General features: G+C 46.8%; 1 protein-coding gene across 1 annotated transcript in view; it reads left to right on the forward strand.

Annotated features, from left to right (window-relative positions):
* Positions 1-626: 626 nt before the first annotated feature.
* HUNK (hormonally up-regulated Neu-associated kinase) overlaps positions 627-25,032 on the forward strand; it is a 110,678-nt gene continuing 86,272 nt past the window's right edge. The window contains exon 1 of the mRNA XM_059065651.2: positions 627-902. Within this exon, the coding sequence (XP_058921634.1) occupies positions 642-902 (261 nt within the window). The 5' untranslated portion in view covers positions 627-641. The remainder of the gene's footprint in view (positions 903-25,032) is intronic.

The following is a 25,032-nucleotide window of genomic DNA, read 5'->3' on the forward strand; positions in this document are numbered from 1 at the left end:
AGTGTACAGGCTGCAGAGTGGAGCTCGCATCTGTTCCCGCCGCCCGCGACCGGATTAAATTTCTGCAAATTCAAACTGAATGGGGCTTTCTTCTGCTGCCTTCCAGAGGGCGCCTGCAGCCCGCCGCGCGCTGCTCTCGGGCGGGAGCGGCCGCCCGGCGCGCAGCTAGGAGCCAGCGAGCCGGTCCCGAGCCCGTGCGGGCCAGCCGGCGGCGGCTAGGGCGGAGGCTGCCGAGGCGCCCGGGCTCCGGGACCAGGCACCCCGGCTCCGGGGCCGGGCACCGGACCGCGCCCCCGCCCCTCCGCAGCCGGCTCGTTCCCCGCGCACCCGAGCGGGGCGACTGTCACTAGCCGCCCGGACGGGACCCCGAGCGGGGTCTCGGGGTCCCGAAAGGGGCCCGGGCGACCCCCCGAAGAAGAACTTCTTGTGGGCGGGTCCCCGGTACCCTGTGGCCGGGGCGCGACCGCTATTGTCTGCGCGCGGCGCTCGGCGGCGGCCCGGGGCGCGGGAGCCGCGGGCCGGGCGGGGCCGGGCCCGGGGTGGCGGCGGGAGGAGCCGGGGGAGTCGCGTGGGCCGGACTAGGAGGAGGAGCCGCGACCGCGGGAGCCGAGCCGGAGCGGCGCGGGCAGCGGGCAAGCGCGATGCCGGCGGCGGCGGGGGACGGGCTCCTGGGCGAGCCGGCGGCGCCCGGGGGCGGCGGCGGCGCCGAGGACGCGGCCAGGCCGGCGGCGGCCTGCGAGGGAAGTTTCCTGCCGGCCTGGGTGAGCGGCGTGCCCCGCGAGCGGCTCCGCGACTTCCAGCACCACAAGCGCGTGGGCAACTACCTCATCGGCAGCAGGAAGCTGGGCGAGGGCTCCTTCGCCAAGGTGCGCGAGGGGCTGCACGTGCTGACCGGAGAGAAGGTGAGCCGCCCGGGGCGCCGGCCCCCGGCCTCCGGGTTGGGGGTATCGGGGCGGCAGGGGCGGCGGGGACCCTGCGGAGAGCCCTGCGCTGCGAGTCTGGCTGCGGAGCCCCGGACGGGCGCCTCCCGCTCCGTCGGCTTTTCCTCTCGGGTTGAAAGCAGGGTTGAGCCAGACGCGCGCGCAGACCCTCGCAGCCGGGATACCGGCCTCTCCCGAGGGGCGATCTGGGGTCACTTTCCCCGGAGGGCGACTGGTTTCCCCCGCGAAGCCGCCCGCAGCCTTGTTTGCTCCTCGAAGGGCGCCGCCTGGCGGACACCAGCGCGGGGGTGGGGTGGGCTGGGGTCTGGGGGACTCTGATCTCCGGGCCGGTAGGGGCGGCAGATCAGAGGAGAGGCTGGAAGCAGGAATGGAGTGCGTGGGCCCTTACGCTGAGGGTGGGGGAGCCGATTAGCCAGCCCTTGGGGGAACTTAGAGTCTGATCCGCACCCTGGGGTCTGGGTAGGGGGTGAGGGAAGGACGAGAGCCCAGGGACGCACGTGCCCACCTGTGGGCTGCGGCAGCTAGGGGAAGTTTTGCGTGTTCACAGGAGGGTTTTCACGCGCCGCCCCTCCCTCCACACACCCTTCCCAGCCCTGCATCCCCATATCACCCCTCCCCACCCTCAACCATTCCACCCCCTCCTCCCTCCTCCCTCCTCCCTCCAGCCGCTGGGGTGGGAGCTGCAGTAAGGATCCTGCTCTGGCATATACAGAACTACACACCGCCCTCCCCAGATTTCAGAGGTTGGGAGACGCCTTCTTATCTTTCTAGAACAGGGGAAAGCAAAGGAAGAACCCCAGACACCTGCAAGGGCACCTCCTCCAGCCCTGTGAGAGGTTAGCAGGGTGTGAACCCTTGCCAGGCAGGCCTCAGCTAGACCTAAGTTGTAACTTAGATCTGTGAGAAGAAACCCATAATAGGATGACTTACTTTTGAGGTGAGGCTCCAGCCCGGAGGCTGCCCCAGCCTGGGAGTTATCCTAAGCTTGGAGCTACTTCAGGCTGGGGTTGCCCCAAGCTCATGATCATCTGAGACTCAAGGCTCCCCCCAGGCTGGGGCTTGCTCAGCACAGGTGGGGTAGTAGCCCCTTTTTGTGGCCCATTCACCAGGGAGGCATCAGCAGTGTGGGTGGAACCCGGAAGCTCCAGGCTTCCTACCTGCCCTTCCACCCTCTGCCCTGGGATCCTCTGTCCAGCCTGGGAGTTCCTGGGAATGCACTGCTGGGTGACCTCTGATTACTGGGCGAGCTGCCCTGCCCTCCAGTCCGCAGTCTCACCTGGCTTTAATCTCCCTCCTCGGTTCCCCAGTGTGTCCTGGAGCCCCTTGCATTTGAGTGCAGGTCTCCATCACCCTTGTCACTTGTCCTGTTCCTACAGCCGCTCTGGGTGAGGTGCCCTTTCTTGGGGGTAAGTGGGGTTAGAGTGAGCAGTTCTAAAAGTGCCTCTTGCTTGAATTTCCATGCAAAATGGGAGTGTTCAGGATGAACTCACCGAATTGAGTAACTCTTCGAAGAAGAATAAGAAAAACAAAAGCAAAACCAAAAAACTCCAAACCTCATTCCAGTCCAAAGGGAGCGCGACACCGATTACTCCTGGGTTCGCAGTGGGCTGGGAACTTACACATCCCGTCATGGCGCGGGGATGCCCGAGGCGGCCCCAGCTTGCTAACTACAGTCGGCTCACTTCTCCGTGCCCGGCACACGGGGGTAGAACTTTATTTTCATTCGAAATGTATAGGATTCAGTCTAGTTGTGTATGTTCCCTCTTGAAACTTAGCAAAAAGAGACGAGGCGCTATGCTGACAGCTGAATGGGCAACGTTAGGAGGACGCCCGCCTCCCCTGCCCTGTCGCTCAGCTGCTTCGGGCTGCCTTCCACTTCCCGGTCGGTGCTGTGGGTCCGGCTCCTCTCCGCTGCATTTTTACTCTGTAACATCAGGCTGTTAGTTTTGGCTGAACTGCCCGAGGATGCACTCAGAGCTCAGTCCCTAGCCGGATGCTTGGGTTCTGGAGCTCTGTGCTGGGCCCGAAGGCACCCTGGAATGTGAGGAATTCCTGCCCGGATGGGGTCCAGTGAGGATTCCCCATCACCCTTAGGTGCTCACGCCCGTTTATGTCATCTCATCTTTCTTAAATGATGCATCTCACTTCCTGTCCACACGGGGAGGAACAATTAATTGGACGTAAAATTATTGTGCTGGACTAATTGATTGGCTCTAGTTAAGGAGAGTGGTTCTTAGAGTGGAGCAGGAGGTTGAGAGATTCTTCCGTCGTGCCCTACTTCAGCCCTGAGAATCGGTGCTCAGGGAATGCAGGCATCGTGAGAAATCTGGATTTTAGTTCACTTAATGGCCAGCTTGAAAGAAACAATGGGTGTCATTCATAGCTTTTTATCTCCCAGATCCAACACCTTAATGCTTAACTAAAAGATTTGGTTTTTGGCAGATCGTAGAGATTAAAATGTTTCTGTGTGTGTGTGTGTGTGTGTGTGTGTGTGTGTGTACATGATTCTGCCTGGGAAGTATTGCTGAGTTCATGAGTCCCCAGCCCCACTCCTGTGCTGGATAATGTCTTACTAAGACCAAAACAAAGGTGAAGTCAACCTCACACTATTTGCAGCCTCCAGGTCTCTTTATAAGGTGACCTATTAAGAGGGTTTTCGCCCAGAGAGGGGTTGGTTTACTCCTGTGAGACCTCGAGGTGACAGGACCCAGAGGAAGGGAAACGAAGTGTCCCCAGAGTGGGTGACGTGAGTGTTCTGGAAGGGCCTCTCCCTTCGATAATTCCCCCTTTGCGGAGGTGCATACTTTCTGGAGAAAGCACTTCACTTTTCTCCATTCCTTTTTTTTGGGAAAGGACACAGACCACTGCAGGAGGGGAATTAAGTCATGAAGGCTGCCCTAAGGAATAGATGTATCCCCCCATGCCATCCCCTGAGTGGAAGGATCCAGGGCAGCCTGTCCTGAGGAATCAGTTCATGAAAAATCTGCAAAGGGGGACGGAGAAAGGGAAGAAGGGGAGGTGCCCCACGCCTGCAGTTGCAGTCTCAAACTGTGCACGTTGTGTTGGGTGATTTATGGCAACATCCAGAGTCTTGCTGGCTTAGGGTGTGTGTGTGTGTGTGTGTGTGTGTGTGTTTGTGTGTTGTGTTTTGACTTGGCGCACGTTTCCGAAAAGCTTTGGGTGCCATCCTACATGGCTCGCTGAGAATTACTGTCTGAGTCCCTCTGACAAAAGGAGCCGCTTTTTCCTGACTTTCGTTCAGGCTTCAATCCTATCTTATCAAGAGGCTCCTTTTCCCACCACTGCCTGCAGGACAGTATTTTTTTTTTTTTTTTTTTTTTGCCAGCCTCTCTCCAAAGTTGTTTGAAAGTCATTTGAATCTAGTCTGCCCTTTTACCGCTTGAAAAGAAAGGATGGCTTTGGGCAAGACCTAATTTTGTCCTCCTGTAGCTTTGAGTTGCTCCCATCCTCCGTTAAGGCGGCTTTGAAAATAAATCATTCACTCGATCATGTGAAACTCTTAACCAGCACGTTCTCAGTCTGTCTTTGACTCAGTTGATGATTAGACAAGGAAAAATGATCACAAAATCAGACTTTGAAAAAAAGGATTCTCAGTGGCTTTGAGACAAAGAGCAAAGTTGCTGTGCAGGAGTATTAAGTGATAACTTTCAAATACGCAGGAAGAGGTGTGCTTGTGGCCTCCGTATGGGTCCCCAATACCTATGAAATGCATAGTCTCTGGCACTTGATAGGTTACTCATTGTAAAAATGAAAGAATATAGTTGCAGAGGCTTAGAGAGAAGAGCAGAGGGGTATCTCAAGGATCGAGCAGGTTCCACAGGCAGGCAAAGCTGCAAAAAGCGGGGAAAATAGTCGAGGCCACAATTACTTTTTTTTTGTGATGAAGTCTCTCTGAGAGACAAAGTTAGGTACAGAACATGATTGGTTAAGATGTTTAACTACCTTGTTCTAACCCTTGGTTAAAAAAAAAGAGAGCCTGTTTATCACTTTCATTGGAGCTATTTTGGGGCTAAAAATAAGGGTTGCCTGCTTAGTAAGTTGCCAATAATTATGCTTCAATCATGACAGCGCCAGATACCTGGAGGGAAGGAGTTACTAAAAATACACTTTACTATATTTTTTGGAGCAGGAAATGTGACTAATTTTAGAGGTGGCCTTTTGGCAGATCTGTTTTTAGCAAGTGTTTCGGAAACAAACAGGTGCTAAATCCTGTAATTTTTTTTTTTAAGTGCTAGAAATTTAGGGGTAATAACTCTGAGGCTCAAGAAATGCCTAGGGAACTGGAAATTCCTATTAGTCCCCAGCAGGGGTTTCTCGGCAAGCGAAAGGCATTGGGCAAAAGCACCTGCTCAGTGTGTTGCTTGTGATAAGGCGGTGCCTATAATTTCCAAGATTGCGTGCTGCAGTTCACGGGCACAGTCTTTTTGAACTTCCTGCCCTGCCTCATCTTTTTGAAGTCCTTGTGAATGATGGAAATTGGCACTTAGGGCTCACTTCTCGGTGTTCATTGATACGCAGGTCCCATGGACTTCAAAGGGCGCTTTGAGTCAGCGCAAGAGTGCTGAACAGTGCCCACGAAGAGGAGCACAGCCTGACATTTCCTCTGCGGGTGTGGAGTCACCGGCACAGGCTGGGCTCAACGACAGCAGTCCGCACGCTGGCGGCTGTTCCAGTGCGGCGGGGCAGTCAGTCATCCATCCCAGGGGTTAACTTTCCCAGGAGGTGTGGGGAGTGGCAGCTGTGTCTGCCCAGAGAGAGAGGAGCAGACTGGGTGTCCTGTGGGAAGGTGGTTTGGACACCAAGTATCGTTTACCTTGGGATGTACGCCCCATCTCGATTATTCATGGTAACCCGGCGGCCTGCCCTCTTGGCTAATTGAAACCCGTAGATAATCCCCAAGCCTTACTTTTAGCAAACTGGCGAAACCTCTTCCTCCGCTCAGCCTGGGCCCTGGCCACTTTCAAGTGCTGACCTGAATTGAATTTCACGCTCTCTGATGAAATGGTGCTGGCTGGTATGTTGACCAGCGGGAAAGGGGTGAACCACGGGACCTGAACGGTACCCGAGGAGACAGATACTTCTACAAAGGCAGACAAGAGCTATTGCCTCTCCTGTCTCCTGAACACCAGCTCAGCGGGATAGCGCTTTGTGGCATGTTCAGGGTCTCCCGTGCGGTTTTCTCATTAGTTGCTAGAAGCAACCCTGGGCAGGTGAGAACCAATTCGCTGGTGTCCTTACCTTTGTTGGCTACGTGGAGGTATGCCCTGCGTAGATTTTTTCCTCTGACCTTCTCTTCTCTATTGCTAGGGCTGCCCCAACAAATGACCACGAACTGGGTGGCTTAAAACAACAGAAATTTATTCTCTTAGACTTCTGGAAGCCAGAAGTCCAAAATCAAGGTGTTGGCAGAAGCTCTGAAAGCTCTAAGGGGAGGATCTTTCCACGCCTCTTGCAGCTTCTGACCATCCCTGGCATCCCTTGGCTTGTGGATGCAACACCGCAATCTCTGCCTCTGCGTTCACGTGGCCTTCTTTCCCCTGTGTGTCTTCTCTGTCTCCAGAGAAGATCCTGTGAGGGCAGGATCCTTCCTTATAAGGAAGAGAGGGGAATGTGGTCTTAGGGTGTCTACTTGAGACCAACGCCTGTGAGGGGAGGAGAGGCCAGGCATTGGCAGCATTGGGCAGAGGCAGAAGCTCTGGTGCTTCTGCCCTGGCGCAGTCCTAGCTGAAGCCCCCCGCCCACGCCGTGCTGCACTCTGGAGCTGAGACGTCCTGTATGTATCTGCTGTATCTTTATATCTACTGAGGTGTCCAGGTTGGGGCGAGGGCACTGAGCCTTTGTAACTTCGGACCCTGGATCCGTCACTGGGTGAGGGCTGCCCTGGGAAGGGGGCGTGGCTTTGGACACTTGCTGAGGGTAGTTCCCGGAGGGAGCTCAGCAGCAGAGGTCAGCAGCTGGGGAGGAAGTTCTCAGTCCAGAAAGGGAAATGGGGCAGCGCGGCCAGGTGTCCACCGCTTACTGGGAGAGACAGGCCAGAGTCCAGCGTCTGGATCTGAGTCCAGGCCGGATCCATAAACGAAGTGGGCAGCTTTCCGCCCTACCTTGCCCCCCTCGTTATGGTGCTTCTGCACCTGAAATGAGGGGACAGCCAGAGTCTGCTTCCTGACGGTGAGCATCCTGGGAATATCCTGGCCTCGCGTTTCTTTTCACTTAGGATGCTCAGGGCTCACTGGTGGGTTTGTGGGTACCTTTGGGGGGTACTTGCATGTGTTCTGTGTGTCTTCTCTTGCGGACTTTATGTCCACAGAGTTGGGCTAACTTGTCCACCGGCGTGTCTAATCAGAGACAGTGGGAAAGTTCCTCCCTCCCCCCATCACCCCTGAGTTGTGGGAAATTGGATCGTTGCCAAACAGAGTCATGATTCGGGACATTCGGGTGACGGGGAAGGATTGCTCGGGTGGGAGCCATCTCTTAACACCCTCTTACCACCTCTACCTCCAGCGAACCGGCTCTTCCCTACAGCTATGCAGTTTCTAATTCCTGGATTCTTTCTGGTTTTTAATCACGTGCGTGTGTGTTTTAAGATTCTTCTGGCTGAAGTTTGGAATAGGAAATACAGACACGTGGTCTTTAATGGAAAGGTCTCAAGAGGCGACTCAGTGAAAGGTAATTCTGCCTTTACCTGTGCGCCTCAGTGATGGGTTCCTCTCCCCGGAGGTAACCCCATTTCTAGTTTCCTGTGTATCCTTGCAAACATACTCTATCTGCATACAAGTGTACATACATTTGATACTCCATATGCATGCATTTGTAAAGGTATATAGGGAAATATATTTTTACGCTATACACGCTGTTCAGTGTCTTGCTTTTTTCACTCAACAAGGTAGCTTGAACATCCTTCCCCCAAATTACTACAGAATTGCCTTATTCTTTTTAACGACTGCATAGTATTTATCGTATGGAGGTACCATGTTTACTTAGTCATTCTTTGATGAGTATGTCAATGGACATTACTTAAGGAATTAAGCACCATTAAAGAATGGACATTTAGGTTGTATACGATTTTTTCTTATTCCCCAATAGTGCAGCAGTAAATTTCTGTGCCTTTGTGTCATCTTGTAAATGTTTCAGCTATATCTGAGGGATAAATTCCTAGTCTTAGGCAAAAGGGTATGACTCTTGTTTTGTTTTGTTTGGCCACACTGTGCAGCTTGTGGAATCTTAGTTCCCCAACCAGGGATCGAACCTGGGCCCCTGCAGTGAAAGCTCTGAGTCCTAACCACTGGACTACCGGGGAATTCCCAAGGGAATGACTTTTAACCGTTGACGAATATTGCCAAATTGCCTGCCAAAGAGGTTGTCCTGGTTTATGCTTCCATCAGTCCGGTATGTGAGTTTCTTTCCACATCTTTATCAATATAAGGTACTCTCAAACTTTCTGATCTTTGCCTATCTGGTAGATTCAACATGGCATCTTTTCTATGTGTAGTTTATCATATCTGTAAGTGAATTGAACATATTTGTTCAATATGTCCAAAACCAATTTGAATTTCATTTCTGTGAATTGTTCATGTCCATTCTCCATCTTCCCTTGGGTTTTTGGTCTTTTTCTTATTGATTTATAGGCACTTTTTAATACTTTAAGGCAATCAGGCCTCTGTCAGTGATATATTTTGAAGCCTCCTCCACCTTGCTTGCTCCCTGCTTATTCTTTGTCTTTGTTTCTTGGTCATCCTCACCATTGCAGAGGTTATTTCCCTGGATTCTACAAACTAGCGAGGGGCCAAAAGGAGCTTTGCGGTTCCATGGACCCCTACAAATTGTATGTGTATAACTATATTTCTGGGACAAGGATCCATGACCTCATCAGATTCTACAAGGAATTATTTACCCCCAAAATGTTAAGAGCCACTGCTTTGTTGCCCAGCCGTGTCACCAATGCTGTCTGAATGGAGGTTTGTATGTTGGGATCAGGATTTGGATCACCTTGGTGTGTTAGCAGCTACTGTGCTAATTGGGCTGAAGTTGCAGATGACACTCGGGTTAGGCAGGTGATTCTATGACTGTGACCTTGGCTTGGCATGCCTAATTTCTGCCTTCCTGTCCCCCGCCATGCCTGGGTCACAGGGAAAGGGCATGATAGAGTGTAGACAGATTTTCGGAAGACCTTGACTCTTGCTAGGACATGTTTGATCGTGTCCCATTATTTCTTCCTGGCAAAGGTGATAGATAGAGTTTATGGTGGGTGGTTGAGAGGAAAGAGAAAGAGGGAGTATCAAGGGAAATGAAAACCTTTTTAGGAGCAATAGCTGCCTCTTAACTTGGACATAAAATGCACCGAGTCAAGTGTAAGCACGTGTGGAAAAATATTCCTGGGACCCTTTGGGGCTATTTTGTCCACCCTCGAAGCCTTGCGGCGGGTGGTACTGGTGGAGTGAACAGCTGGGCCTGTTCGGAGTCATGGAGGTCAGCATGGCCTCGCTCTGATGACCCTCTCTATTGCTCCTGTCCCCTGTCACTCTCTGCCCCCTCACCTTGCTTTGTCTTTCCTCAAAGTGCTTCTCACCACCTGTATTAGTTTGCTAGAGCTGCTATAACAAAGTACCATACGCTGGGCGGCTTAAACAGCAGAGACTTACTGCCACACCGTTTTGGAGGCCAGAGCCCCAAATCAAGGTGTTGGTAGGGTTGGTTCCTCCTGAGGGCTGTGAGGGCAGGATCTGCTCTAGGCCCCTCTCTTCGGTTTGGGGATAGCTTTCTTCTCCCTGTGTATTTTCACATTGTTTTCCTCTGTGTGTGTCTGTGCCTGTGTCCACGTTTCCCCTTTTTATGAGGACATCAGTCGTACTAGGGTCCATCCTAATAACCTCACCTGATGACCTCTGTCAAGATCATTATTGCCGAATGAGGTGAAATTCTGAGGTGCTGGGGGTTAGTCTGAATGTTTGTGTCCCCTGAAATTTCATAGGTTAAAACCTAATCCCCAAATGTGACAGTATTAAGAGGCAGGGCCTTTTGGAGGTGATCTGGCCATGTGGACAGAGCCCTTATGAATGGGATTTCTGGTCTTAAAAAAGAGACTCTAGAAAGCTCTTTGGCCTGTTCTTCCATGTGAGGATATAGCAAGAAGATGGCTGTCTAGGAACCAGAAGGAGAGATCTCACCAGATGCCACACCTGCCTTGATCTTGGACTCCCCAGCCTCCAGAACTGTGAGAAATAAATGTCTGTTATTTATAAGCTATTTGGCCTATGGTCTTTGTTATAGCAGCCTGAACAGACTCAAGAAAGGACTTAAACAGATGAATTTGGGGGGGGACTCCATTCAATTCATACCATCACCTGACCCTATGGTATATATTTCTGGGTTCATATGTGTATTATTTTTCTCCCCATTAGACCGTAAAGAGGAAGGGATCACTGCCTTATGCTTGGTGGCTAGAATAGTAGCTGGTACGGAGACGGTGCTCAGTAAATATTTTTTGAATGGATCAAAGAATGCTTTGATCTCCCCGGGCCATGAGGACGGTTAGCCGGAATGGTTTTGTTTTGTTTTGTTTTTTTCTTGGTCACGCCACGGAGCTTGCGGGATCTTAGTTCCCCGACCGGGGATCGAATCCGGGCTCCATCAGTGAAAGCACGGAGTCCTAACCACTGGACCACCCAGGGAATTCCCTGGCCGGGAATGGTTTGACGGCCCTGTCTCTCTCAATTCCTTGCGGCTCCTGGGTGCGCCCGTGTGAGCGGTGAGTCGATTGGACAGCTTGCTCAGCTGGTGCTCTTTGGGAAAAATCCCAGACCCAGGACAGCTGTGCCTTCTGCAGGCACTTGTTAAGGAAGTCACCGAGGTATCAGAGGGACCAGCCAGAGACAGCAAGATAATTCTGCAATGTCATGGGACTGTTCATGGACCCTCAGCTCTTTCCTGAGAAAATGTACCAACACTGCAGCAGATGGGCGACGTTGCTATTTGCAAACATACATTTCTTTGGATGTTTCCCATGGAGATATATGGAGCTTTGGATTCTGTCTCTTTAACTACAGTTTTTTTTTTATAAGTTTATCGGTCTCTTAGCCAAATTGCTGCCACAACATTTAGCAAACCTGCTTGCTTCTCTTGCCTGTTCTCTGAGCTATTTGATCCGTTCTCATCCCTTTCCTTGCATTATCTCTGTCATGGTTTTTTGTTTGTTTGTTTGTTTCTTTTGAAGTATAGTTGACTTACAATGTTGGTTAGTTTCTGCTGTATAGCAAAGTGATTCAGTTTTATATGTGTGTGTGTGTGTGTGTGTGTGTGTGTGTGTGTATATATTCTTTTTTTATATTCTTTTCCATTATGGTTTATCATAGGATATTGAATACAGTTCCCTGTGCTGCACAGAACCTTGCTGTTTATCCATCCTATATATAATAGCTTACATCTGCTCACCCCGAACTCCCACTCCATCCCTCCCCCATCCCCTCCCCCTTGGCAACCATCAGTCTGTTCTCTATGTCCATGATTCTGTTTCTGTTTCATAGATAGGTTCATTTGTGTCATACTTTAGATTCTACATATAAGCGATATCATATGGTGTTTGTCTTTCTCTTTCTGACTTAACTTCACTTAGTATGATCATCTCTAGTTGTATCCATGTTGCTGCAAAGGGCATTATTTCATTCTTTTTTATGGCTGAGTAGTATTCCATTATATATATGTACCACATCTTCTTCTTTTTTATTTTGGCTGTGCTTCGCGGCTTGCAGGATCTTAGTTCCCTGACCAGGGATTGAACCTGGGGCCATAGCAGTGAAAAGGCCAGGTCCTAACCACTGGACTGCCAGGGAGTTCTGTGTACCACATCTTCTTTATCCATTCATCTGTCGATGGATATTTAGATTGTTTCCCTGTCTTGGCTATTGTGAATAGTGCTGCTATGAACATAGGGGTGCGTGTATCTTTTTGAATTATAGTTTTGTCTGGATAGATGCCCAGGAGTGGGATTGCTGGATCATATGGTAGTTCTATTTTTAGTTTTCTGAGGAACCTCCATACTGTTCTCCATAGTGGCTGTATCAATTTACATTCCCACCAGCAGTGTGGGAGGGTTCCCTTTTCTCCACACCCTTTCCAGCAATTATTATTTGTAGACTTTTTGATGTTGGCCATTCTGACTGGTGTGAGGTGCTACCTCATTGTAGTTTTGATCTGCACTTCTCTAATAACTAGAGATGTTGTATCTCTGTCTTTTTTTTTTTTTTTTTGCGGTACATGGGCCTCTCACTGTTGTGGCCTCTCCCGCTGCGGAGCACAGGCTCCGGACGCGCAGGCTCAGCTGCCATGCCTCACGGGCCCAGCCGCTCCGCGGCACGTGGGATCCTCCCGGACCGGGGCGCGAACCCGTGTCCCCCGCATCGTCAGGCGGACTCTCAACCACTGCGCCACCAGGGAAGCCCAATCTCTGTCACTTTTCTCTCCTATTGAGTTTCTGTTGTCTTACATCTTGCCCCATGGCTTTTTGGTAAGGTGTCTGGTCATCCTTGTGACTCTGTTCCGATACTCTTGTTCCACGAATCTCCTCTCTTGGTCACGACTTGCTCTTTGCCAGAGCTCTGTGCACAGGGCGCAGGAAGGGTGAACAGCAGTGAGGGATGCTCCCTGGGCCCACAGCATGGTGCTGACGGACAAAGCAAGTGGAAAATGCAGCAGCCACCCACGGGGAGGCCTGCTCTCTCTGTTCCGGATGATGGGGTGAAGTTCCGAATCCCAGAGATTCTCTAGTCTACCTGGAGCAGGGCAGGGTTTTCGTGACCTTCTGAATCACCAAAATCCTAGAGGAGAGGATTGCGTGCTTGCTCTTTGCTTTGACCACGAGGATGTAATACTGATAACGATAGTAATAATTAACATTTATGGATCGCCTGCCATCTGCTAGGCCATGTCCTAGGTGCTTTGCTGCAGAATAGAATTTATTCCTTACAGTGGGTTTTGTAGTAGGTAGTGTTGTCCCAATTTTGTAGCTTAGGTTGACCAGCTATCCGGGGTGCCCAAGAGTCTCTAAGGTCCTGCATTTGGGGAAACTCCTAAGATAACAGCAAAACCAGGTGAACCCAAGAAGACATCTCATCAGTATTTGGAATCCTACTGAGGGTTTTCACATGAAACTCTTAAAGAGCAGTTAATCAGGGTCATGAATAAGGGATGAACGAACCAAACCCCAAAGCCCAAAGCCCTGAGAGTAACTGAGATGCTTGTTGGGGATGATGACCTCTACCCGTGGTCCTGGGTGGTGAGGGGGGCTTTTCCCACACCCTGGGCTCCAATATGCTAGGTTCACCGTGCACTCCAAGTCTCCAGTGTGGGCAGAGGTCCTGATCTGCCATCTTTTACAAGTTCACAATGAGATGAAGAGCTTGAGCCTGCTGTGTGTGTGTGTGTATTATTAAATAAAAATCATAATACCGAGCTAAATATAAACACATAACTTTTTTTTTCAAAGATGTTTTTGACGTGGACCATTTTGAAAGTCTTTATTGAATTTGTTACAATATTGCTTCTGTTTTATGTTTTGGTTTTTTTGGCCACGAGGCATGTGGGATCTTAGCTCCCCGACCAGGGATCGAGTCCACACCCCCTGCATTGGAAGGTGAAGTCTTAACCACTGGACCACCAAGGAAGTCCCCACACATAATTTTTTGGTAGCAGATTTTCTTAATGAAGGAAGCGAAAGGGACTGGGAGTTACCTTGAGTAGCTGTGATTAGCATTCAGTCTTAGTTTTAATACCTTTCTTTTGCACTGGAGGGAGAAAAATCTGTATGAGGGGAGAGAGGATTTTGAATAAAGGTGAGGCTGCAAATGCATGTCTTATGTAGCTCACTGAACAGTCCCTGAGAGTCTCCTTGTTAGACCACCCTCCTTCAAGAATGAACAGATTATTTATTAAAAACGATGCAGAACACCCAGTACCTTCGCCTAGTTTATTTATGCAGACGGTTGGAGCTAGACTAGCTTTTCTAAGCCTTTGCTCTGTCCCCATTTGGGCTAAGAAGGGACGCTGGAGCCAAACGGAAGGAAATGCCCAAGTGAAAATGAAGCTGCAAGGAAAGTGACTGTAAAGTCTGGGATCAGAATATTCTAGCAAGTTACCTGAGCCCTACTTTAGTGAAACCAAATGGATAGAGATAAGTGTTATCACTTACGTAATCTGCTCTTTCGGTGGAATTACTGCAGCTTTGATGTGGAAGTCGAGGTTTTTAAGTGTATTCTTTACTCCAGGTTAAAAATTTAATTAGAGAAACTAGTTGATGACTCGGTTCTCAGTTGAACATTTACATGTATAATACTAATGAAAAACTTGTTTTGAAAACACTTGTTCAGGTTTGTGAAGTGTCAGTCCCACGGAATGACATTTTATTCTATTAAAAACTAACATTTGTGAGCAGAGGTTGTAATTTCAAGCCAAGGCCGATTTGACATAATGAAACTTGAATTTCCCTCTGGAGGGAAGGTGCTTTATGGCTTGGTACTCCCACCCAATTCAGTACCCTGAGATGCTTCTTCCTAGATCAAAAATGAGCTTTTTGTCATAGAAGCCATTAAATTAAAGCACCTGAGAGCGCATAGAGTAACAAATGGTTTCTTTCCAATAATCAGACTTGGAAAAATGTGCTACAGATTTCAGCAGGGCATATTTATTTAAAATATACATGTAAATCATCTAGTATAAATCCGTGTTTTTCCTATGATCAGCTATAAATATTTTTAAAATATTTTTTAAAAGTATTTTGGACCAAGTACTTTGTGTTTTAGAATTTTTTTCAGCTAGTCTAGTCACTGGCACATTCTAGAATATTTGTGGGTTTTAAATAATCAAAATAAAACCTGGGCTAATATTTGTTAATTGCCATGTATTTTGTCTTTAATAGCCACTTACATATACTATTTTCATTATTTTTTTTAACGTCTTTATTGGAGTATAATACCTTTACAATGGTGTGTTCGTTTCTGCTTTATAACAAAGTGAATCAGTTATACATATACATATGTTCCCATATCTCTTCCCTCTTGCATCTCCCTCCCTCCCACCCTCCCTATCCCACCCCTCTAGGTGGTTACAAACCACCTAGCTGATCTCTCTGTTCTATGCAGCTACTTCCCACTAGCTATCTATTTTACATTTGGTAGTGTATATATGTCCATGCCACTCTCTCACTTTGTCACAGCTTACCCTTCCCCCTCCCCATATCCTCAAGTCCATAATCTAGTAGATCTGTGTCTTTATTCCCATCTTACCCCGAGGTGCTTCATGACCTTTTTTTTTTTTTTTTTTCTTAGATTCCATATATATGTGTTAGCATAAGGTGTTTGTTTTTCTCTTTCTGACTTAGTTCACTCTGTATGATAGACTCTAGGTCCATCCACCTCACTACAAATAACTCAATTTTGTTTCTTTTTATGGCTGAGTAATATTCCATTGTATATGCGTGCCACATCTTATTTATCCATTCATCTGTTGATGGACACTTAGGTTGCTTCCATGTCCTGGCTATTGTAAATAGAGCTGCAATGAACATTTTGGTACATGACTCTTTTTGAATTATGGTTTTCTCAGGGTATATATGCCCAGTAGTGGGATTGCTGGGTCGTATGGTAATTCTATTTGTGGTTTTTTAAGAAACCTCCACACTGTTTTCCATAGTGGCTGTATCAATTTACATTCCCACCAACAGTGCAAGAGTGTTCCCTTTTCTCCACACCCTCTCCAGCAGTGATTGTTTCTAGATTTTTTGATGATGGCCATTCTGACTGGTGTGGGATGATATCTCATTGTAGTTTTGATTTGCATTTCTCTAATGATTAATGATGTTGAGCATTCTTTCATGTGTTTGTTGGCAATCTGTATGTCTTCTTTGGAGAAATGTCTATTTAGTTCTTCTGCCCATTCTTGGATTGTGTTGTTTGTTTTTCTATTATTGAGCTGCATGAGCTGCTTGTAAATTTTGGAGATTAATCCTTTGTCAGTTGCTTCATTTGCAAATATTTTCTCCCATTCTGAGGGTTGTCTGTAGATCTTGTTTATGGTTTCCTTTGCTGTGCAAAAGCTTTTACGTTTCATTAGGTCCCATTTGTTTATTTTTGTTTTTATTTCCATTTCTCTAGGAGGTGGGTCAAAAAGGTTCTTGCTGTGATTTCTGTCATAGGGTGTTCTGCCTATGTTTTCTTCTAAGAGTTTTTTTAGTGTCTAGCATTACATTTAGGTCTTTAGTCATTTTGAGTTTATTTTTGTGTATGGTGTTAGGAAGTGTTCTAATTTCATTCTTTTACATGTAGCTGTCCAGTTTTCCCAGTACCACTTATTGAAGAGGCTGTCCTTTCTCCATCGTATATTCTTGCCTTCTTTATCAAAGATAATGTGACCATGTGTGCATGGGTTTATCTCTGGGCTTTCTATACTGTTCCATTGATCGATATTTCTGTTTTTGTGCCAGTACCATACTGTCTTGATTACTGTAGTTTGTAGTATAGTCTGAAGTCAGGGAGCCTGATTCCTCCAGCTCTGTTTTTCTTTCTCAAGATTGCTTGGCTATTCGGGGTCTTTTGTGTTTCCATACAAATTGTGAACGTTTTTGTTATAGTTCTGTGAAAAATGCCATTGGTAGTTTGATAGGGATTGCACTGAATCTGTAGATTCTTTGGGTAGTATAATCATTTTCACAATGTTGATTCTTGCAATTCAAGAATGTAGTATATCTCTCCATCTGTTTGTATCCTCTTTAATTTCTTTCACCAATGTCTTATAGTTTTCTGCATACAGGTCTTTTGTTTCCTTAGGTAGGCTTATTCCTAGGTATTCTTTTTGTTGCAGTGGTAAATGGGAGTGTTTCCTTAATTTCTCTTTCAGATTTTTCATCATCAGCGTGTAGGAATGCAAGAGATTTCTGTGCATTAATTTTGTATCCTGCTACTTTACCAAATTCACTGATTAGTTCTAGTAGCTTTCTGGTGGCATCTTTAGGATTCTCTATGTACAGTATCATGTCATCTGCAAACAGTGACAGCTTTACTTCTTCTTTTCCTATTTGGATTCCTTTTATTTCTTTTTCTTTTCTGATTGCTGTGGCTAGAAGTTCCAAAACTATGTTGAATAATAGTGGTGAGAGTGGGCAACCTTGTCTTGTTCCTGATCTTAGTGGAAATGGTTTCAGTTTTTCACCATTGAGAATGATGTTGGCTGTGGGTTTCTCATATATGACCTTTATTATGTTGAAGAAAATTCCCTCTGTGCCTACTTTCTGCAGGGTTTTTATCATAAATTGGTGTTGAATTTTGTCAAAAGCTTTCTCTGTATCTATTGAGATGATCATGTGGTTTTTCTCCTTCAGTTTGTTGATATGGTGTATCACGTTGAATGATTTGCATACATCGAAGAATCCTTGCATTCCTGGGATAAACCCCACTTGATCATGGTGTATGATCCTATTAATGTGCTGTTGGATTCTGTTCTCTAGTATTTTGTTAAGGATTTTTGCATCTGTGTTCATCAGTGCTATTGGCCGGTAGTTTTCCTTTTTTGTGACATCTTTGTCTGCTTTTGGTATCAGGGTGATGGTGGCCTCGTAGAATGAGTTTGGGAGTGTTCCTCCCTCTGCTATATTTTGGAAGATTTTGAGAAGGATAGGTGTTAGCTCTTCTCTAAATGTCTGATAGAATTTGCATGTAAAGCCATCTGGTCCTGGGCTTTTGTTTGTTGGAAGATTTTTAATCACAGTTTCAATTTCAGTGCTTGTGATTGGTCTGTTCATATTTTCTAGTTCTTCCTGGTTCAGTCTCGGCAGATTGTGCATTTCTAAGAATTTGTCTATTTCTTCCAGGTTGTCCATTTTATTGGCATAGAGTTGCTTGTAGTAATCTCTCATGATCCTTTGTATTTCTGCAGTGTCAGTTGTAACTTCTCCTTTATCATTTCTAATTCTATTGATTTGAGTCTTCTCCCTTTTTTTCTTGATGAGTCTGGCTAATGGTTTATCAGTTTTGTTTATCCTCTCAAAGAACCAGCTTTTAGTTATATTGATCTTTGCTATCATTTCCTTCATTTCTTTTTCATTTATTTCTGATCTGATCTTTATGATTTCTTTCCTTCTGCTAACTTTGGGGTTTTTTTGTTCTTCATTCTCTAATTGCTTTAGGTGCAAGGTTAGGTTGTTTATTTGAGATGTTTCCTGTTTCTTAAGGAAGGATTGTATTGCTATAAACTTCCCTCTTTGAACTGCTTTTGCTGCATCCCATAGGTTTTGGGTCCTCGTGTCTCCATTGTCATTTGTTTCTAGGTATTTTTTGATTTCCTCTTTGATTTCTTCAGTGATCACTTCGTTATTAAGTAGTGTATTGTTTAGCCTCCATGAGTTTGTATTTTTTACAGGTCTTTTCCTGTAATTGATATCTAGTCTCATAGCGTTGTGGTCGGAAAAGATACTTGATACGATTTCAATTTTCTTAAATTTACCAAGGCTAGATTTGTGACCCAAGATATGATCTATCCTGGAGAATCTTCCATGAGCACTTGAGAAAAATGTGTATTCTATAAATATCAATATATCAAATATATAAATATATAAATATCTAATATATTCTGTAAATATCAATTAAGTCCATCTTGTTTAATGTATCATTTAAAGCTTGTGTTTCCTTATTTATTTTCATTGTGGATTATCTGTCCATTGGTGAAAGTGGGGTGTTAAGGTCCCCTACTATGATTGTGTTACTGTTGATTTCTCCTTTTATGGCTGTTAGTATTTGCCTTATGTATTGAGGTGCTCCTATGTTGGGTGCATAAATATTTACAATTGTTATATCTTCTTCTTGGATCGATCCCTTGATCATTATGTAGTGTCCTTCTTTGTCTCTTGTAATAGTCTTTATTTTATAGTCTATTTTGTCTGATATGAGAATTGCTACTCCAGCTTTCTTTTGATTTCCATTTGCATGGAATATATTTTTCCATCCCCTCACTTTCAGTCTGTATGTGTCCCTAGGTCTGAAGTGGGTCTCTTTTAGACAGTATATATATATGGCTCTTGTTTTTGTATCCATTCAGCCAGTCTGTGTCTGTTGTTTGGAGCATTTAATCCATTTACATTTAAAGTAATTATCCATATGTATGTTCCTATTAACATTTTCTTAATTGATTTGGGTTTGTTATTGTAGGTCTTTTCCTTCTCTTGTGTTTCTTGCCTAGAGAAGTTCCTTTAGCATTTGTTGTAAAGCTGGTTTGGTGGTGCTGAACTCTCTCAGCTTTTGCCTGTCTGTAAAGGTTTTAATTTCTCCATCAAATCTGAATGAGATCCTTTCTGGGTAGAGTAATCTTGGTTGTAGGTTTTTCTCCTTCATCACTTTAAATATGTCCTGCCAATCCCTTCTGGCTTGCAGAGTTTCTGCAGAAAGATCAGCTGTTAACCTTATGGGGATTCCCTTGTATGTTATTTGTTGTTTCATTGTCATCTGCAGAAAAATCTTTGTGTTGGGTAGGGACTTTTGACTGAATTTTCTAGCCTGTTGCATGATTTAACTTAATGGGGTATGTACTAAAGCACAGGCTTAGGAACTGAAAACCTTGGGGTCCTATGGCCTTTCTGCTGCTACCTAGTATCTGTGTGATCTTGTGCAAGGTATTTAAATCCTCTAAACTTTAGTTTTTGTATTTGTAAAATAGTGATAATATCTCATGGGAATTCAATAGGAATTTGATTAAGTATATATGTGTGTATAAAATACACATGTATGTAAAATATATATATATATATCTATACTGTATATTTGATGTATATGTATGTGTATATATGTGTAAAGCACATAGTTAGCCTGAAAATGTATTCAATATTGTGTTAGTGAACAAATGGCAGTTGGTTATCTTCTTCTGTTATATTTTCACATTTATATTTAACCCTTAAAGATTTGTGTTAATTAGGCTCTTTCAGATAGCAAGTTAACAGACATCCACTCAGTTCATCATGGAAGATGGAGTTTATTTGAAGGATAAAGGGGAGGTGAGGAAGAAAGACTAGGGCTACATCTCTCACCTCTGCAGTCAGCACCTCCCTGAGGGCTGGAAGGGCTGCAGGACTTCCCAGGGCCCTGGATGTCTGCATTCCAAACATTCCACTTCCCTTCCCTGCCTCTGCCTGGAGCTTCCCAGCCTCCTAGGGAATATTCCTCCATCCGGCCCATTGTCTCTGCCTTTTGTCTTCTCTGCCTCCTGGTTTTCCCTTTCTACTCTTTCTAAGTATTATTTGGTTCCCTGACATTTTTTTTTTTTTTTTTTTTTTTTTTTGTGATACGCGGGCCTCTCACTGTTGTGGCCTCTCCCGTTGCGGGGCACAGGCTCCGGACGCGCAGGCTCAGCGGCCATGGCTCATGGGCCCAGCCGCTCCGCGGCACGTGGGATCCTCCCGGACCAGGGCACGAACCCGTGTCCCCTGCATCGGCAGGCGGACTCTCAACCACTGCGCCACCAGGGAAGCCCTCCTGACATTTTTTGAATTGGTGACATAGTGCTTGGAAAGTCTGATCGTTGAATCCATACTGCCCTGACCTTCTTGTCACCTTTTTGGCACTGAGCATCCTTTAATAGTAGAAGAGTCAATTTATAGGTGACTCCCCACGAGTTACCAGATTGGTATGGTTTAGAAAAATGTATTAGACAACTGAGTTCTCCATGTTTTTGATTTGGTAGCCAACTGTTTCCTCACCACTCAGTAAAACATTTTACTGTCTTTAGGGATTCTGAGTTCTCTACATTTGTGGTTTTGGGGATATGGCACTACATTTGTTAACTGGCCCTTTGCTAGAAGTTCCCATTATTTCCAGTGTGATCTAAGATCTCCTTAGAGTCCAGGATTGGATTGAGAATTTTTTATTGGATATTATTGCCAAAATATCTGTGTTTCCATTTCCTATAGTGCCTCCCAGACTTACTCCCCCCTTCAAAGGCAACTTTATTCTTGTACTTTTTCTGCTATATTTGACTGCCAGTTGCATCCTGTGATGTGAGAATAGAATATTGATTGTTTCCTGTTGCCTGTGGGACAGGAATGCTTCTTGAATTAGAGCTAATTTTGGAGTTTAAAGTACTCAATGTCAACTTTTGAAGATAGCCTGTTTAAGATCGCTTTGTTACACAAGGGAAGGTCATCCAAGGCCGAGGGGAAGGGAAAGGAAGAAAGAGAAGGGAAAAGAGAAAACAGCTGATGACTTCTCCCTCTTCTGAATCATTCCCTCTACACTCATGGAGAACTCTTTCCATTTTCATATTGTCCTTTTTAAAGATTTATTTCTTAATCTAAAGCCATTTGCTAGGTGTACTGTGAGGTCAGAACGTTCGTGGCTGGAGAAGTTTCCCGGTTGTGAATGGTTTTTAAAGAAAGCGTTACCTTTACTTGGCCGTTGGAGATGATCGTGTTTTTTCATGCAAATATTTATTGATTTCTTTCATTATGCACAGCTGCTGGCAACTTGTATGGGCTTTTGTACAAATTAGAAAAGGCATGTATGTCTAGACAGACTGGTTAGGAAAAGGTGTTGCCCTGGGCAGACTGTTTAGAAAAAGGAGTCTCCTTTGCTAGACCAGTTGGCAAAAGATGGCCCCCATGAGTGGCTGCAGCGCCATGGTACCTGGCACCTCCAGGGCACACGGGTTGGCAAGTCAAGTGGAGTCTGGGTTTCTGTCCCAAATGGCCCCTCCAATGGGTGTTTGTGTGTGTGTGTAAGGCACCAAATGCACTGTGAATAGGCAGAAGAAATCAGGTCTGCCCTCGGGAAACCTGGGTTCTAGAATCAGAACCAAGCCATGAACCACAAACACAGAGCTCATGGTATTACAGTGGAAGTGTTTCCTCAAACCCTACTGTGCAGCACAGGGAACTATATTCAATAGCTCGTGATAAACCATAATGGAAAAAATATGAAAGAGAATATATATGTGTATTACTGAATCACTTTTCTGTACGGCAGAAATTAACACCACGTTGTAAATCAACTATACTTCAATAAAATTAAGAAAAAAAGATTTCCTCAGAGAGTGACAGATGAAGAGTCCTAGGGTTTTAGGGAAGCTCCAGTAAAATTCTGCAGAATCAGTCCCGGTTCCTCTCTGGAAACGCGCACTGTGTTGCTTTGCTCTATACGAGAAAGACATGCAAGGTGAAGCATCCGGGTGAGAAATAAATTCAGTTGTGTTTGTGTTACCCACTGTCCGGGAGACATGAGACATACTCCGGCATATGTAATGTTGAGATCTTGGGGAAATGCCCTTCACTGGAGCCTCAAGGCCCGTGACCTGCCCCATCTCGAGTCATCATTCAAGCCCATGGAGAGGCCCAGGGCTCAGACTTCCTGTGTGTTAAGAGCTGCAGCAGCTGTTCAGCTGGGGTCCCATAGACCCTGCTCTATGAGTCTGAACAGAAAAATTCCCCCAAAGCATTGATTGCACCTCAGGCCCCTCAGCACAATACCTCCCTTGGATGGGTAAATAGAGTGACCACTTAATAAAGGGTCAGCGACAATGACATGCAAGCGGAGAGAGTGAGAAGCAGGAGTCTTTGAACAGAGTTGGGTTTTGTTGTTGTTTTTTCTGGGAGAGGAATGAGATCGTTTTGGGTTTCTCCGTGTATAATCTGAGAGGCTCATCCATCTCGGTGTGACAGAGGAAAATTTCAACATTAGGAAAGTAACTTTTTTTTGTTTTCTGCGGTACGCGGGCCTCTCACCGTTGTGGCCTCTCCCATTGCGGAGCACAGGCTCCGGACGCGCGGGCTCAGCGGCCACTGCTCACTGGGCCCAGCCGCTCCGCGGCACGTGGGATCTTCCCGGACCGGGGCACGAACCCGCGTCCCCCGCATCGGCAGGCGGACTCCCGACCACTGCGCCACCAGAGAAACCCGGAAAGTAACTTTTGATTTGTCACAAACAGCTGGGTGGGCTATGCCTCACTGGTGCCCGGGCATCAGCGACCTTTTCAATAGAGTTGCTCAGTGTGGCTTCTGCCCCTGAAAGGGTGTGTGAGCTGGTGCTTGGTGTTTGCAATGGTTGCAAGCCACTGTCATCCTTATCATCCTCACGTAGAGACCCAAGTCTTGCATCTCTTGGGGTTTTTGGTTATGGGCTGAATTGTGTCCCCCAACTCCCACCCCCTGCCCCAAATCCCATGTTGGCGTCCTAACCTCTAGGACCTCAGAATGTGGCTGTCTTTGGAGATGGGGACCTTAAAGAGGTAATTACAGTAAAACGAGGTTGTCCGGGTGGACTCTGATCCAGTAGGACTGGTGTCTCCCTAAGAAGAGGGGATCTGAGAAACTGCCCTGTGTTGCTCACCTCTCTGCCTTCCGTGGAAGCCTGCCCATCTGTGGGGCGCCCAGCTCACGTCTGGGTCCAGTATTTCTCAATCTTGATGTTCACCCACGTGCCCCTTGGTGAATCCCCACCTGAGAGAACCATTTTATGGTTCGTGATGACTGTCAGGGCCAACTTTGTATTTGGGGGTTTTATGAGGGCAAAAGTAAATGTATTGAGTATGCGTTTTGCCAGCTCTCTTTTCTTCCAGACTCTGGAGGCCTCTCCTCTGTCTCTGGGTCACCCCTTGGAGAGGCCCAGCGTTGAACTTTGCTGTGGACTGGGGTGGGGCGGAGGCTGATTAACGTGGGCCCAGCCCTGAGGGAAGTAAGGAGTTCGGGACGTTTTAGGGGAAAGGCAGTTTCTGCTGATACTCGAAGAGATGGATTTGAAAGTAAAGACTTTGATATCCGCTCAGCATCCCATCCGTACGCTTAAATAGTTTGTCGGGAGCCTCTTGAGAATACCATGAACTTGCTCTCCTTTATGGCTTAATGGTACAAACATTGATGATGGATGTTACAGGGAAATCAGTTTCAGTGATGGTAAGTTATCACCGTCTTCCACTGTTCTGATAGGTATATGAGTATAATGGGGGGTGAAGCTGAACCCCGTACTTAGCGCTACAGACGAAACGGCTTTAGGGCTGGCGGTGATTTCCCTATGAGCTAACCCTGCTCAGATCTTCTGTTTCCACATTCTGTATCCGTTTCCCCGGGCCCGCCGAAACAAAGTACCACGAACAGGGGGGCCTAAAAGAACAGAAATTCATTGCCTGACAGTTCTGGAGACGAGAAGGTCTGAAATCAAGGTGTCAGCAGGGCGAGGCTCCCTGTGAAACCCGTGGGGGAGTTTTTCCTTGCCCCTCTTCCAACTTCTGGTTTGCCAGCAAGCTTTGTGTTTCTTGGCTTGTAGCTGCATTACTCCATCTCGCCCTCTGTTTTCGCAAGGCATTCTCCCTGTATCCCTTCTCTTGCCATGGGGACACGAACCACCTTGGATAAGGGACCCTTCCTACTCCTGTAGGATCTCCTCTTGACTCAACTAGTTACACCTGCAATGACCCTGTTTCCGAGGAAGACCCCACTCCGAGGACCTCAGAGTTAGGATTTCAGTGTTATCATTTTGAGGGGACACCGTTCCACCCCAAACACACCTGTCTCATCTGTGCCTCCCCCGATCGCCTTTTTGCCTTCCCTGCCTCTTTCGCTTAGAGGCTTGGTGTCCTCTCCTCCAGCTGCCTCAGCCCCTCCCAGGTTATTTGCACCTCCTGTGCGTTGCACTTCCGCGTTGCATTTTGATTCTATCACCCACTGACAGGTCTCTTGGCTGCATTCAGGTTTAGTCCTTATTCGTCCTCCCCACCCTCAGTTCCTCAGGGCCAGAATCCATCCTAACCATCTAGAAACCAACTCTGTGCCACAGCGCTGCTTAAAACAAAAACAAAAACACCCTCAATTGGTTGGTTTTCTTATTACCTACAGAGCAGATTCCAAATTCCATCCCCTGCGTCCAGGGTCCTCAGTGTTCAGTCCCCAAGCTGTGTTCTGGTTTCTCCCCCATCAGCGTTTGTGTTCACCCAGGCCAGATGGGTTCTCCGTCCTTGGAGTGTCCTTTTCGGGGGCCTGTGGCATGCCTCTGCTCCCTGCTGGTGCCACCCGCAGGCCCACCCTTCCAGCCCCGTTGAGATGCCCCTTCTTCCACGA

The sequence above is a fragment of the Kogia breviceps genome, chromosome 5 (genome assembly GCF_026419965.1).
Source record: "Kogia breviceps isolate mKogBre1 chromosome 5, mKogBre1 haplotype 1, whole genome shotgun sequence".
In the NCBI taxonomy this organism is placed as follows: domain Eukaryota; kingdom Metazoa; phylum Chordata; class Mammalia; order Artiodactyla; family Physeteridae; genus Kogia; species Kogia breviceps.